We start from the raw sequence: 12,418 nt of genomic DNA on the forward strand, positions 1-12,418 counted from the left end.
TCTAGTGCATAGTAGGCCCCACAGATGTGTTGGGCAGACTGATGAGCACTCGTGGAGGGCCTTGCAAAGGACAGGGGGTAGGAAGATACAAAGACAGCCAGGCCATGCTGCAGAGGGCGGGCGCTCACCTGCCTACACACCCGCGTGCCCTCTCCTGCTGGGAAGAAGGGCAGCAGGGGTGCGTGTTTGTGTCTGTACACACGGCACGTGTACATGAAGCCTGGGCTGGAGCTCCTTCCTTCCCTGCCCCCTCAAAGTCCAGCCCAGAGGCCTGGCAAGTATTGATTTCCCTTGGGCCCTGAGCACTTCCTTGCCCTGGTACCCAAGCTCAAGGGCTTCCCTGGGTGGGGTTTCCACCAGCTCCAATCTCGGTGGTTCTTGCAGGTCCACAGGTCTGCAGGAAAGCAACCTTCTGGGGCAGGATCTGCCCTTATTGCGTTCAGATGCCCCTGCATAGTCACCTAGGGCTGGCTAGTCACTAGAGCCTTTTATAAAGCTTCCCCCTGCCAGGCGCAGTCGTGCACACCTGTAATTTCAGCCACTCAGGAGGTTGCGGTAGGAGGATGGAAAGTTCCAGGCCAGCCTCTCAGAATTTAAAACAACAACTGGGGATGTAACTCCATGGCTTGCCTGGAACGTGCAAGGCCCTGGGGACTGCAGTACTGGGGGGAGAAAGCAGCCTCCCCGGGGACATTTAAATAGAAAAAGCCACTTTCCCTTCAGGAACACAGCACATGGATAATGATGTGCACGTTTTTACTCGGTGGAGTTATTAGATGCTCAGGTACATTCAACAGGTCTGTGATGTAACTGACCACACGTGACCTGCCCAGGACCTAAGTTTTGGGCTTCAGATCGTCTAAACGTCTCTTGAAGCAAATCTTACTGAATGTCACCTTCAGTTAGCCTTGCAGTCAGTGTGGTCTTGGGCGGGTCAGCGGGGCTTGGAGACAGACCTGTTTGAATCTGGGATCAGCTGCATGACTCAGCAATGTGAGCACCAGACAGGAAGATGGCGCCTCATTGTCCTGAGGTGTTCAAGTAGATGGGGCACGTGAGCAGCTAGCACAAGGGCCCGGTATGTATTACGTTAGCCTTATGCTTTATTTTGGATAACTTTCACCTTATCTGTCCTTTGTCCATCTGCCTACCTACCCCTTTGTGGTGTGGGCCCGCTGCAGCCCCATGCATTGCAGAGGTGTGGGGAAGCGCAAGGACCAGGCAGGCGTGGGACTGGGGCAGGTTTGGAGTCCCCTGTGAGCCCTGCATGTGGAGGGAAGCTCCTCTTTCTAGGTCCACAGGTACAAAAGGGCTGAGGTCCTTCTGCCCATTGAACAGAAGCAAAACCAAGGCAAGAGGCAGTGAGACCCACCTCCTAATGGCAGGAACTGTGGGTCCAGGTGAGGCGCCATGGCTGTCCATAGTCACTTGGTTCGCTCCTTCTCTTAATGTGCAGGCTAAGGTCAGAGCATGTCCTGCTGAGAAGGTGGGTCCCCTACGGCCACGGTGGGAAAGGCTGGAGGGCAAGTGGGGAACCCAGCTGGAAGAAGGTGTCTCTGGACCATCAGGGAATGGCCCCTGCTTTCTGGCAATTGGGCTGGGACCGGGAAGCCTGATCCTGCCCTCTTAATGCCTCCTCAGAGCCACAGGCGCTTGGGGATGTTCCCTGTAATCATCCCGTGCACCGTGTGGAAGGGCTTATAAAGGAGTCTCCTTTGCATAGCAATTAACTCATTTAATGTTCACAGTAACTCAGGAGGCACCTGCTGTCATTATCCCACTTTACAGGTGAGCAACCGAGGCTCATGGCAAGTGTCTCATGGCTACGAAGTAGTTTTAGAGTGAGTCTCCCGCAGTCGGGTGGGCTGTTGAAGGAGCGGACGGGAGCGGGCTGGGTGCCCACAGAGTCGGCTGCCAGCGAACAGTGGGCACGCTCCGCGCTGGCCCTCAGCATGGCTCAGCTGGTCTTGTTTATGTGTTGTCTCTCCCTCTAGACTGAGTTCTCCCTGTTTGCTTACCTTTGTATCCAGTACACAGTAGGCGCTCAATCTATTTTTTTGAGCACACCCCTGTGTCTGGCCTCTTGGTGGGGGTGAGGTCTTGCCCACTCTGTGTTTGTTTTCTTTCCAGAATAATGTGAGGACCCCCACCTCCAAGCAGGGAGGCAGCTTGTGGAGGGAGGTGGGGTGACCTACAGAAGTCAGCAGATGCGACCATTTTGAACCATTTAGCATTTATGAGGCACCTGTTGTATGCAGGTACTCAGAAGCCATGAGGGACTCAAAGGGGCTACTAGGACATCTGCCCTCCAGTACTGTGTGACCTTTGGGCCAAAGGGATAGTGTTCATCAGTAGTTATAATAACCAATGAATGTTTGCTGAATTTTATTTATTTTTTAATATCATCATCATCACTTTATGTTTTTGTAGTGCTGGGAACGGAACCCAGGGGGTTGTGCGTGCATGGTAGGCAGGTACATTCTATGAGTGAGCTGCACTCTGGGCCTTTTTTAATTGCTGAGGCTGGTCTAATGCTTGTGACCCTCCTGCCTCAGACTCCTGAGTAGCTGGCATTGCACTGTGGGCCACCACCCTTGGCATGTTTGCTGAATGTTATTGAGTGGTTGAAATGAAGGCCTCATGACCTTTGGGAGGTGACTGAGGTCAGGTAAAGTGGGGGTTTAGAGGGCTGCCGCCATGAGCTTTCTCCAGCGACTCCCGATTCACCCACTGCAATCTCTGTCCTTGGTCTCTCTAGCCAGAGCCGCCTTGCAGGGCAGGCCTGGGCACGTCTGTATATGAGTGCGTGCCCATGTCCCACGTGCTTTATGTGGGTCCATGATCCCACGGGGGTGGCTCCTGCACCTTGGTGCTCAGGCAGCCCAGGGCTCTGCACTGCAGAAGCCAATTTGTTTCACTGAATTCCACAACCACAGACAGTCCCTGGGAGGCCAGCCAGCCAGCTGGCAGAGGCTGTACATGCTTCTTGTCCCAGGGGGCCCTGGGCAAGTGGCTGACTAGATCCTGCAAGTTCATCTCCTCAACTCAAACACCAACTTGAGACATCTGCTCAACGGATGCCGGGTCGGTAGCATCCGGTTTAAATATTGAAGGGAGCACACATGTCTCTCTGTCTCTGGGCAAAGATCTTGGGGGACTTATAGCTCTTGGGGGAGGGGACCGGTGACTGCCCCCACCCTGTGGGTTTGTGTCTTCGGTGTGAGCATGTGTAACATGGCACGGTAGGTAATAGTGACATGTCGCAGTTTTCAAGGCCTAGACCTCAAAAGATTGAAATTTTGGTTCTGAAGGCCTCCCTCGTTCTCTGATTTCTAAGAGTCAGATAACCTCTTTGGGCTTCATTTCCCATTTATGTAATGGAAAAAACCTAACACTAGCTCTGCTTTCTGTAAAGCATAAGTATAAAATGAAATAACATACGTGGAAATGCATTGTTAATTACCCTATACTATATGAATGTGAGATTATTATCATCATAACCCAGCTCATCAGAATGAGAAGTTGTATGTGGCTTAAAATAATCCATCCAGTGAGCTGCGCTGAAATGTAGGTCAGATCATAGCCTCAGAAGTTTAGAGAGAGGCTGATGGGAACCACCTCATCGAACAGGCACCCAAATGTGAAGGTGCTTTGAAAGCCATAAAGAATTACATAAATGTAAAGTGACAATTGTGTCGAAGCCTAGGAAGTACATTTTAGTCCTCCTGTTTTCTGATTCTGGAAATGTCAAGATCTGAGTAGCACGGGTGCCTCAGTCACGCCGTGTTTGCTTGGGTTTGTGTACCTGGCATTCCTCATCTGTGTGTACAGACTTGGTTATTTATTGAGCACCTACTGTGGGGCAGCCACTCATCAAATGTTTTGGACTGTCTGTCTCACGCTGGGTGCATCAGACTATGCAGTGTGGACGCCAGTGTGAAGACCTGTCACCTCTGTCCAGAAGCTGGTGGCCTGGCCAGCACAATGCTGAGAGGGCATGCTGGATAGTAGTGCTGGAGGAGAGGAGAGGTTTATCAAGTCAGTCTAGCTAGGGGATGGGGAGGGGGTCCAGGAGAAGGGACAGGAAGCTGGAAAGGGGAATTTGGGTTTGCTGGAAAGCCCGGGGGGTGGGGGAAGGTAGCAGAGGAAACAGTCTCCCCACGGGCCAGGGGAGCAGCTGCTTTTGCACCTGCCGCAGTCTGTTGGGTCCCCATTGGAGAGGAGACCCAGGTGATCCAGCCATCCTGGGGATCTTCCTGCTTAAGGGCTGAGAAGTGGGCTTGATCTCGCAGGCACTGGGGTCCCCCTTGGGGAGGGTTTAAGCTGTGTTGAGTGACATAATCAGCCTCGCATTTTAGAAAGATCAGGAGCCCCAGTGCGCTGCATACCTTATCACGTAGGCACCAGCCAGATGCTGGGCCCTGTCTGAGTATTGAGTGATAGCTGCACATGGAGGGCGGCTAGCAGGGATTTGCAAGAGGCAGGGAGGGGACCTAGGAGGAGGGTGGGAGTGCTATGCTTGTGTGAAATGTTCTAGTCAGACGTGTGGAGCCGGGAGGAAGTGAGCAACTCTGAGTGACTGTCATCTGCCAGTTTTTGATTTATTACCTCAGCTCATTCTGACACCACTGCTGTGAAGTATCATTATGCCCATTTTAGGGATGAGGAAAGTAAGGCGCAGAGAGATGAAGGAGCTTGAAGTGACGAGTAAGTAGAGAGCAGAGCAGGAATCCCGGCCCACCTATCTCTACCTCCTCCCCCTCGACTGCTGCTGGAAGGGCTAATTCAGTCCCTTACTTGACAGACGAGGAAACCAACCTGGGCCCAAATCTGTTCCCGCTAAACGTGTTGGCTGCTCTCCAGCTGCTCAAGTCGTTGTGGATCAGATTCTCCTATTTCGCAGTATTAGTGATGCCTCTTAATTCAGTGCTACTTGCAGATTCGATAGGCATGCTTTACATTCCTTTGCTCAAACCGTCAACAAAGATATTGAATAAAGCAGACCCCGTGACAGATGTGGAAGTAACCAGTTGATACGCCTCCTCGGAGCCGCTGAGGGCATGGCCCCGACCAGCTGCTCACCCTGCTCGGCACATCAGCCCCTGCCCACCAGTGTGAGCCAGAGCAGGCCCAGGGCTGGAAGCATCGCCTTCCACTCTGCCCTGTGCGTGGGCTCCGTCATGGAAGGATGACGGGCTGACAGAAGATAACGTACTTTTCACAAAGCTGTGCTTCAGGGCCAGATGGAAAGGGCAGGGGCCAGGCCTGGTGTGAATTGTGATTGAGGGTCCTGTGAAGACTTGATTTCTTCCAATCCAACCTGGAGAGGTGGCCTGGCATTGGGGGTCCACCCTTCTTCCTGGGCTGGGTTGCCCTGAGTTGAGTGCCAGGAGCCTGCTGGACAGCATGCGGGACGGGGGCCTGGGGGAATGACGACGAGTCCCCATGTGCTGGGGGCCGCCTGTCGGAGACCCCACAGGCTTTGCCCATGTGCCTGGTGGGAGCTGGGGCTTGCCCATCCTGAAATGTCAAGGGTATTTGGTTTTAGTCCTTGCCGTGTGGTGACCGTGGTTTCTTTTTGCTGATCACAGGTTCCGATTGGCGTTCACATCTCTGATTAGTTCAGAATAAAAGCGAGAGGGTCAAACAAGGCCCTTTGTGTAATAAATGTCGTTTGTTGAAAAAATAGTTCAAAGCCCAGAATTTCTGGACAGTAGCAGTTCTTCCAGAATCTTTCCTAGGCTCTGGGGATCCTGCAGAAAACAAAATAAATGAGGGGACAAACCATTTGTTTCCTAAGAAACCTGAGAAGCAGGCAGAATGAATACCTTTATTCCCCCATTCCCCGCTTGTTGGTACTGGGGATTAAACCCAGGGGTGCTTTACTTCTGAGCTACATCCCCAGCCCTTTAAAAAAAATTTTTTTAACTTGTAGATGGACACAATACCTTTATTTTATTTATTTACTGATTTTTATGTGCTGCTGAGGCTCGAACCCAGTGCCTCACACGTGCCAGGTGAGCACTCTGCCACTGAGCCCCAGCCCCCCCACAGCCCCAGCCCTGTTTTAATTTTTATTTTGAGACCAGGTCTCATTGAGTTGCCCAGGCTAGCCTTGAATTTACCGTCCTCCTGCCTCGGCCTCCCAAGTAGCTGGGGTGGGAGGCGTGCGCCACCGTGCATAACCCTTCCTTATTGGGGTTGTCTGTGGAATCTTGGGGGACGGCTCAGATCCAGCTGCCTGGCCTCCCACAGGCACATGGCCTTGGACCTCCAGTGGTGTGGGCTCCCTCTCCAGCTGGTTGCCTCCCCTGGGCATTCCTGTCGGGGCTGCCTCTCTGCTGTGCTTTCCTGAAGAGAACCCCTCAAGGATCTCTGCCCCTTGGGTCGGCCTCTCCCCCCACACTGGACCTTTGCCCTGCATGACAGCACAGGCCCTTCCGTCCCCCAGCGTCCCTTCCAGACCTTTCTGTGCTGGGTTCCTAAAATTGTCCTCTCCAGCCCTCTCCAGTCCCTGTATGCTCACCGCCATGTCCTTCTGCACACTTGGTGACAGTGCTCCTGAAGGCCAGCTTTATGAGCTGATCTCTTTATGAGCCTGATCTCTACCCTGACATCGTAGCAGCCGACTTTGGTCTCTGGTGGCAGCTTCACTTTTCTTGTTCCCATAGTGCACAGGTGACCCCTTCTGTGCCTCTTACTGTCCCCCCTCCAGCGTGACCATTGCCACTACCGGTGCCGAGGCCTGGAGCCTCCATCACCCTCATTCTTCTGCCCTTGGGGGCCTCCCAGGACTTGAGCTGTGACAGGCTGTCTCAGGGACATGCCTTGAATGGACGGGGGCAGGTAGAGGGGCCAGCAAAGCTCTGCCCCTGGGCTTGATGTCTACAGTTGGTGGCAGTAGGCTTTCGTTCTCATGTCCCTTCATCACCTGAAGATTAATGTGGCAAACCACAAGCTATTTTGAAATCACAGAAAATGAAAGTTGAGTGGGAAGCCGAGGGCCATCTCAACTGGATCTCCAGGAAACCTGGGCGCCCTCCTCTCCTCACCCGCCGTGCTGTCGCTCTGGGCTGGTCCCTCCCCAAGAAGAGCCCTGAGCTCATCGTCAGCTCCACAGCGGGCAGTGCCCGGGAGCAGCCTGCTGCCCTGCGCTGGGCCAGGGTCTCTCCTTCCTCAACAGTACTTCTGGTGGCGATTAGTCATGCCAGAGCCTGGCTGAGTCAGAAGGGACTTGTGGGTGGTTTGTGGCCAGGCTGGAGCAGTGAGGCAGGACTTTCTAGGTTTATGTCTCTGCCCCAGGAGACAAGCAAGGGGTCCGCCTCACACAGGTACTCGAGGGGGTGGGGGCAGGTAACAAAACAAACTTCTGGTCCAGAACTCAGTAAGTGAAGAGGATCAAGAAAGAGGAGGCAAGGTGTGGCCCGAGACGCTCCTGTGGGCGCCATGCACGTGCGCTTCCAGAGCCACGTGGCCCAGGCTGCAGGGCAGGGGTACGGACAGCCGCTATAAAAGTCCTGCATTCTGTACAGTAGTCCTCATTTCAAGTATTGTGTGTATTTTAAACAGGCATCGCTAAATTTAACTTTTCATGTGATTTTATACTTTTCAATAGATTCATTAAATAGATTACTCATTGAATTTTTGGACTTGCATAAGACTTTTTTCATAGAAATAAGCTCCTAACTCAGAAACAAATCCGTTATCGAAGCATGCATTACGATCTCACGGTTGAGAACTTGTGGTCACAAGAGGGAACAGTGCTTTTGCTGGGACAGCGGGGTCCCCTGAAGTCCCCCCACCCTGGATACATTTAAGTGGGGCGTTCAGGGGTGGCTCCAGCTTTGCCAGATGAGAGGAGGGGGTGGTCACCCTTTGGGGGAGGGCAGCATGGCACAGCCCTGGGAGCGTGGCTGTCATGGGGATGGGACAGGAGGAGGCCAAAGCCAGCCAGATGGGTCTGGAAGGAAGTGCCTCTTGGATTAGCTCTGGCTCACTGGCTGTGTTGTCTGCACCCGCAGGAGGGAGAAGAACAGGAGGAGCCTCGTGGCAAGGAGGAGCGCCAGGAGCCCAGTGCCACGGCCCGGAAGGTGGGGAGGCCTGGCCGGAAGCGGAAGCACCCACCAGTGAGTGTCCTGTCCCCCCGTCAACACACACCACGTGATCTGGACGGCAGTGATGCACATCCTGCAGGGACCAGGGGCTGTGAAGGCCAGCTCCAGAGCTCGCTCACGTTCCCATCCTTCGGCTCACACAGCCACCTGCACAGTTCCCTGTTAGTCCATTGAGACCCGGAGGTTCCACGGGCCAGGGAGTGTGGCTGGTGGGATTTCAGACAAGCCCCAACTCCCAGCCTCCCTCTGGAAGGGCAGCAGAAGAGTCTGCTGGGCTCCCTGGACTGGACGGAGCCTCTGGCCTGGCAGCTCAGGCCTCTCCCTATGATCCGTACACCCACCCTGGGCCTCAGACCCCCACGGGGGGCACCTGAGGCTGGGAGTCCAGTTAGGGAAAGGAAAGGACACAGGCTGGGCAGTCTCTTTGTAAGAGGAGAGCCAGGCGCTGCTGAAGCCCTGCAGGGGTGGAGGCTGCGAGGCCAGCCTACAAGCGCCAGGCTTCTGGGGCCATGGCCATTGGTATGGGGAGCTCTGGGGATGCCAGGATGAAGGGAGCTCAGAGGGCAAGGCTGGGCCTGGAGCTCTTGAACTCCGAGGTGGGTAGTTATCCCCAGCACCAAAGACAGCTGGTTCCTTTCTTTCAGCCCCTTCCAGCTGAGAATGGTAAACTTGGAGCAAGAAGGTGAGGGGGAGCCAGGGGCTCGGCTGTGTAACTCAGCCCTTCAAGGAAATGCTCCCCGCAGGGCAGGGAGCCCAGGAGAGCGCAGCAGAGGTGGGAGGCGGGTTCTTAGAGGTGGGAGATTTGGGCACCTGCTGGGTGCTGGAGGCGAGAGAGCTAGAATTAAGTGCTTGTAAACATTTGAACATTAAAACCGACATAGATATTTTATGGCCTGGAATGAAAAATTCACATGACAGTGAGAGATAAACTGGGACTTCAGAAGAATTTCCATTTGTAGTGGGCAGTCCTGGCAGATTCCTGGGATGCCCCCACACACTCTTCTACCACCTCGAGGCGAAGGTGGGTGGGTGGGTGGGAGAGGGCCCAGGCTGGAGTCAGAGTCCACACCTGACCCCCCTGTGTGCCCTGCCTCCCTCCCAAGGCTCAGCAGCTGGGACCTGCAGAGCTGACTCCCCTTTCCCCATCTAGTTCCTGGGGACAAGAGCCACCACCTGTAGCAAATGAAGACCCAGCGACCCTTTGACTCCAATTTGTAAGTCTCTGAAATTAGAGGGAAGGCATCACTGAGAGGGTCAGAGGGCACAGGAAATGGCCCACAGACGGACAGTGCGGGAGAGGAGTGAGCAGCTGGCTCTCTCTGCGCAGCCTGCAGTGGGCTTCAGCACAGGAGGAACACCATTTTTGGAGTCCAGCAGACCTGGGTTCAAACTCCAGCTCACCACCTGTGACCATGAATAAGGTCCAAATCTCAGGTTCTCCTGGATAAGCGGGGTTGATAAGGATGCATTCCTTGTAGACTGCAGTGATAACGAATGAACGCGAGCACCACCCGGCCAGCTGGGCCTGTCCTTGACCAGCCAGACCTTTCCTCCTTAAGAGGCCACAGAAATCAATTTGACAGAAGAAACAGCAACTGAATTTACTGCTTCCCAGCTGTGTAACCTTGAGCAAGTTACTTAACCTCTCTGAGCTGCTTCCTCATTGGTAAACTAGGGCTGCCAATAATACATGCCATGTCCGCCTACTGGGGCACTTTGCAGACAGTGCAGCAGAGCCTAAATGTACTGGGCTGGTGGTCAATGAGCCTGCGCCGCTGCAGGGACCACATCCTAGGCTGCAGTGCAGGCCTGCAAGGGGAGCCTAGGCCCGGAGCAGCCCCCAGGAGGCAGCGCGCACCCCGCGAGTCAGGGTGGGATGTGGTCCAGCTGTGTCCTAGGTGAGAGATAGCCACCAGGACTCTCAGGACAGGCCCCAGGCAAGGGAGTGCAGGGGAAGCAGGGGCGGCAGGTGGGAAGGACACCTTCACATTGGGGACACGGGAGAAGCCACAGCCCAGGGAACAGCAGCAGCACAACCCTTCCTGGGCGCCTGCGCGGGGAAATTCCTACTGCAGCCAGGGGGCAGCCTTTGCTGGGCCCCGACCAGGGCCTCAGCATGCGGGTGCTGCTCTCGTCCTCCTTGCCTCCCAGCAGGGAGGGCTTCTCTGGGACCTGGAGCGCTGTGGCCCTGAGAATAGCTTTGTCAGGGACCATTATAGTAGCTGAGCGTGTCTCTCAGCTAAGCCCAGAGAGCAGGGAGCTCAGCTAGCCCTGGCAGTGGGCATGGCGGGCGGCGGGAGGGGGCTTCCTTCGTGCAGTGTGCACTGTCTACGCCGGGCAGGGAGGGTCAAGGCATATCACCAGCGTCCTCCCCAGCCCCAAGGCTGAGACGTCTTGGGCTCCCTCCTCCTCTTGCTCCCGAGGCCTATCTCTGCCCTCAGCACGGTGCTGCTACGGGTGCTGCTGTGCTGGCCTCCTGGCTGTGCCCTCTCCCAGACCAACTGCACTTGCCCCTGGGGTGCCCAGGACAGCATGCCTTGTAGAACCCCCATCCATTCCTCCCCCCACAACAGACACTTTGCACTTACTGAGCACCTACACGAACGAGGTGGGGGAGAAACCCAGATACAGATTTATCTTCCCAGCCAGATGCAGTGGCGGGCACCTGTTATCACAGTGACTTGGGAGGCTGAGGGCAGGAGGATCACAAGTTGGAGACCAGCTTCAGCAACTTAGTGAGGCCCTTAAGCAATTTAGTGAGACCCTATCTTAAAATAAAAAATAAAAGGGGCTGGGGGGTGTAGCTGAAGCTCAGTGGTTAAGTGTTCCTGGGTTCAATCTCCAGTACCACAAAAAGAAAAAGAAAAAAAAGATTTACGTTCCAAGCTACTGTGTGGAAAGAAGAGGCCACACATAGTCATTAAATACCACGCCTTCCTGGCATATCTCTGTCCACAGGTCCTGGGGCCCTTCTTATAGGACAAGACCTGAGTTTTCCGTCTGGCATTAGAGCTCATTATTATCTGATCTCGCCTGCCCCCCAGTACCACCTCTCTGGCCGTAGAAACCGTATCTTCTGGTTGGCCCTGAACACACCTAGCTCGCTTCCCCTGCTGCCTGTCCTGTTCTGAGCCTTCCCTGGCCTCAGCCTGCCCCAGAGCCACCACCTTGCAAAGCCTGGCTTAAAAATCAGCCATTGTGACCCACTCTGGCCTCTCCCTTCTTGCCCTGTCTGTAAATTAATACAGTTGAACGGCTAAGGAATCAAAGACTAGTTCCAAGCCCGCTGCTGGGTGGCCTTAGACCTCACTTGGGGATGTGCTGGTTGGTTACCTGTCTGTACAGACTCAAGAATGAGTGTTTCGGAGTTTTGTGTTTTGTGGTGCTGGAGATGGAAGCCAGGGCCTCGAACACGCTAGGGAAGCACCCCACCACGGAGCCACACCCCAGCCTAGCAGCTTTTTAATCAGTTTGATACTGTCGTTACATCCATGTGCCTGACTTTGATTTTACAAGAAGTATAACTTCTCAGTGACCAGAGAATTTAAAAATCTAAAATCAAAACCTGACCTTTCACCTCAGATAGTTTGAAAAGCCAGTGGAAAAAGCTTGTCCCTCCTGGTTTTGACCCTTGGTGCCATGCCCTTTGCCTGGTCACCAAGCTGAACTACACAGCATTTGTCTGCTCCCACTGAGGACAGGGATCATGAATAAAGACAGTTGTACAGCACTTTCTTGCCTACAGAGGCCTTTACCATGACAACCTCATTTGATGCTGAGGAGGAGACTTTGCAGGGTCGATGGGGACCTCCATCAGTTACCATCCCAACATTCCAATGAAGAGACTGAGGTTCAGAGAGGATTCAGGACTTGAATCCCATGGCTCCTGACTGCAGAGCTCATGGTGTCCTTTCCTCCTCGCTGCTCTAGCCACTCAGTCTGGCTGAGTGGGTACCCACAGGATAAGTGAATGTATGAATGCCAGGATGTTTGAAAAAGTGCACAGAACTGTTCCAGAAAGCATACAAAGAAAAGTATAACTGAGAAAAGTGATCAAATACCAGGAAGCCCGTGTTTAAGTAGGGAAGGCCGCAGTGGCCTGAGGACTGAGGGCAGGCCCGCTAACACCAGGCAGCGCCTGGCTTGCAGGCAGCACTGGCTACAGAGCCAGGATGTTGCCGACAACAGGAAACAGGAAGCCAGCTGCAAGGCTGGGCGGAGCTTAGGAAGAGAACTGGCACCTGGGCCGGGGACTGCGGGTTGGCCAGTGCCCATGATGGGGAGGAGGGGGCTGGCCGCCGGGC

General features: G+C 54.3%; 1 protein-coding gene across 1 annotated transcript in view; it reads left to right on the forward strand.

Moving 5' to 3' along the window:
• Dnmt3a (DNA methyltransferase 3 alpha) overlaps positions 1-12,418 on the forward strand; it is a 95,406-nt gene that overhangs the window by 30,753 nt on the left and 52,235 nt on the right. The window contains 1 exon segment of the mRNA XM_047522091.1: positions 8,022-8,126. Coding sequence (XP_047378047.1) covers positions 8,022-8,126 — 105 coding nt within the window.

The sequence above is a fragment of the Sciurus carolinensis genome, chromosome 13 (genome assembly GCF_902686445.1).
Source record: "Sciurus carolinensis chromosome 13, mSciCar1.2, whole genome shotgun sequence".
Taxonomy (NCBI): domain Eukaryota; kingdom Metazoa; phylum Chordata; class Mammalia; order Rodentia; family Sciuridae; genus Sciurus; species Sciurus carolinensis.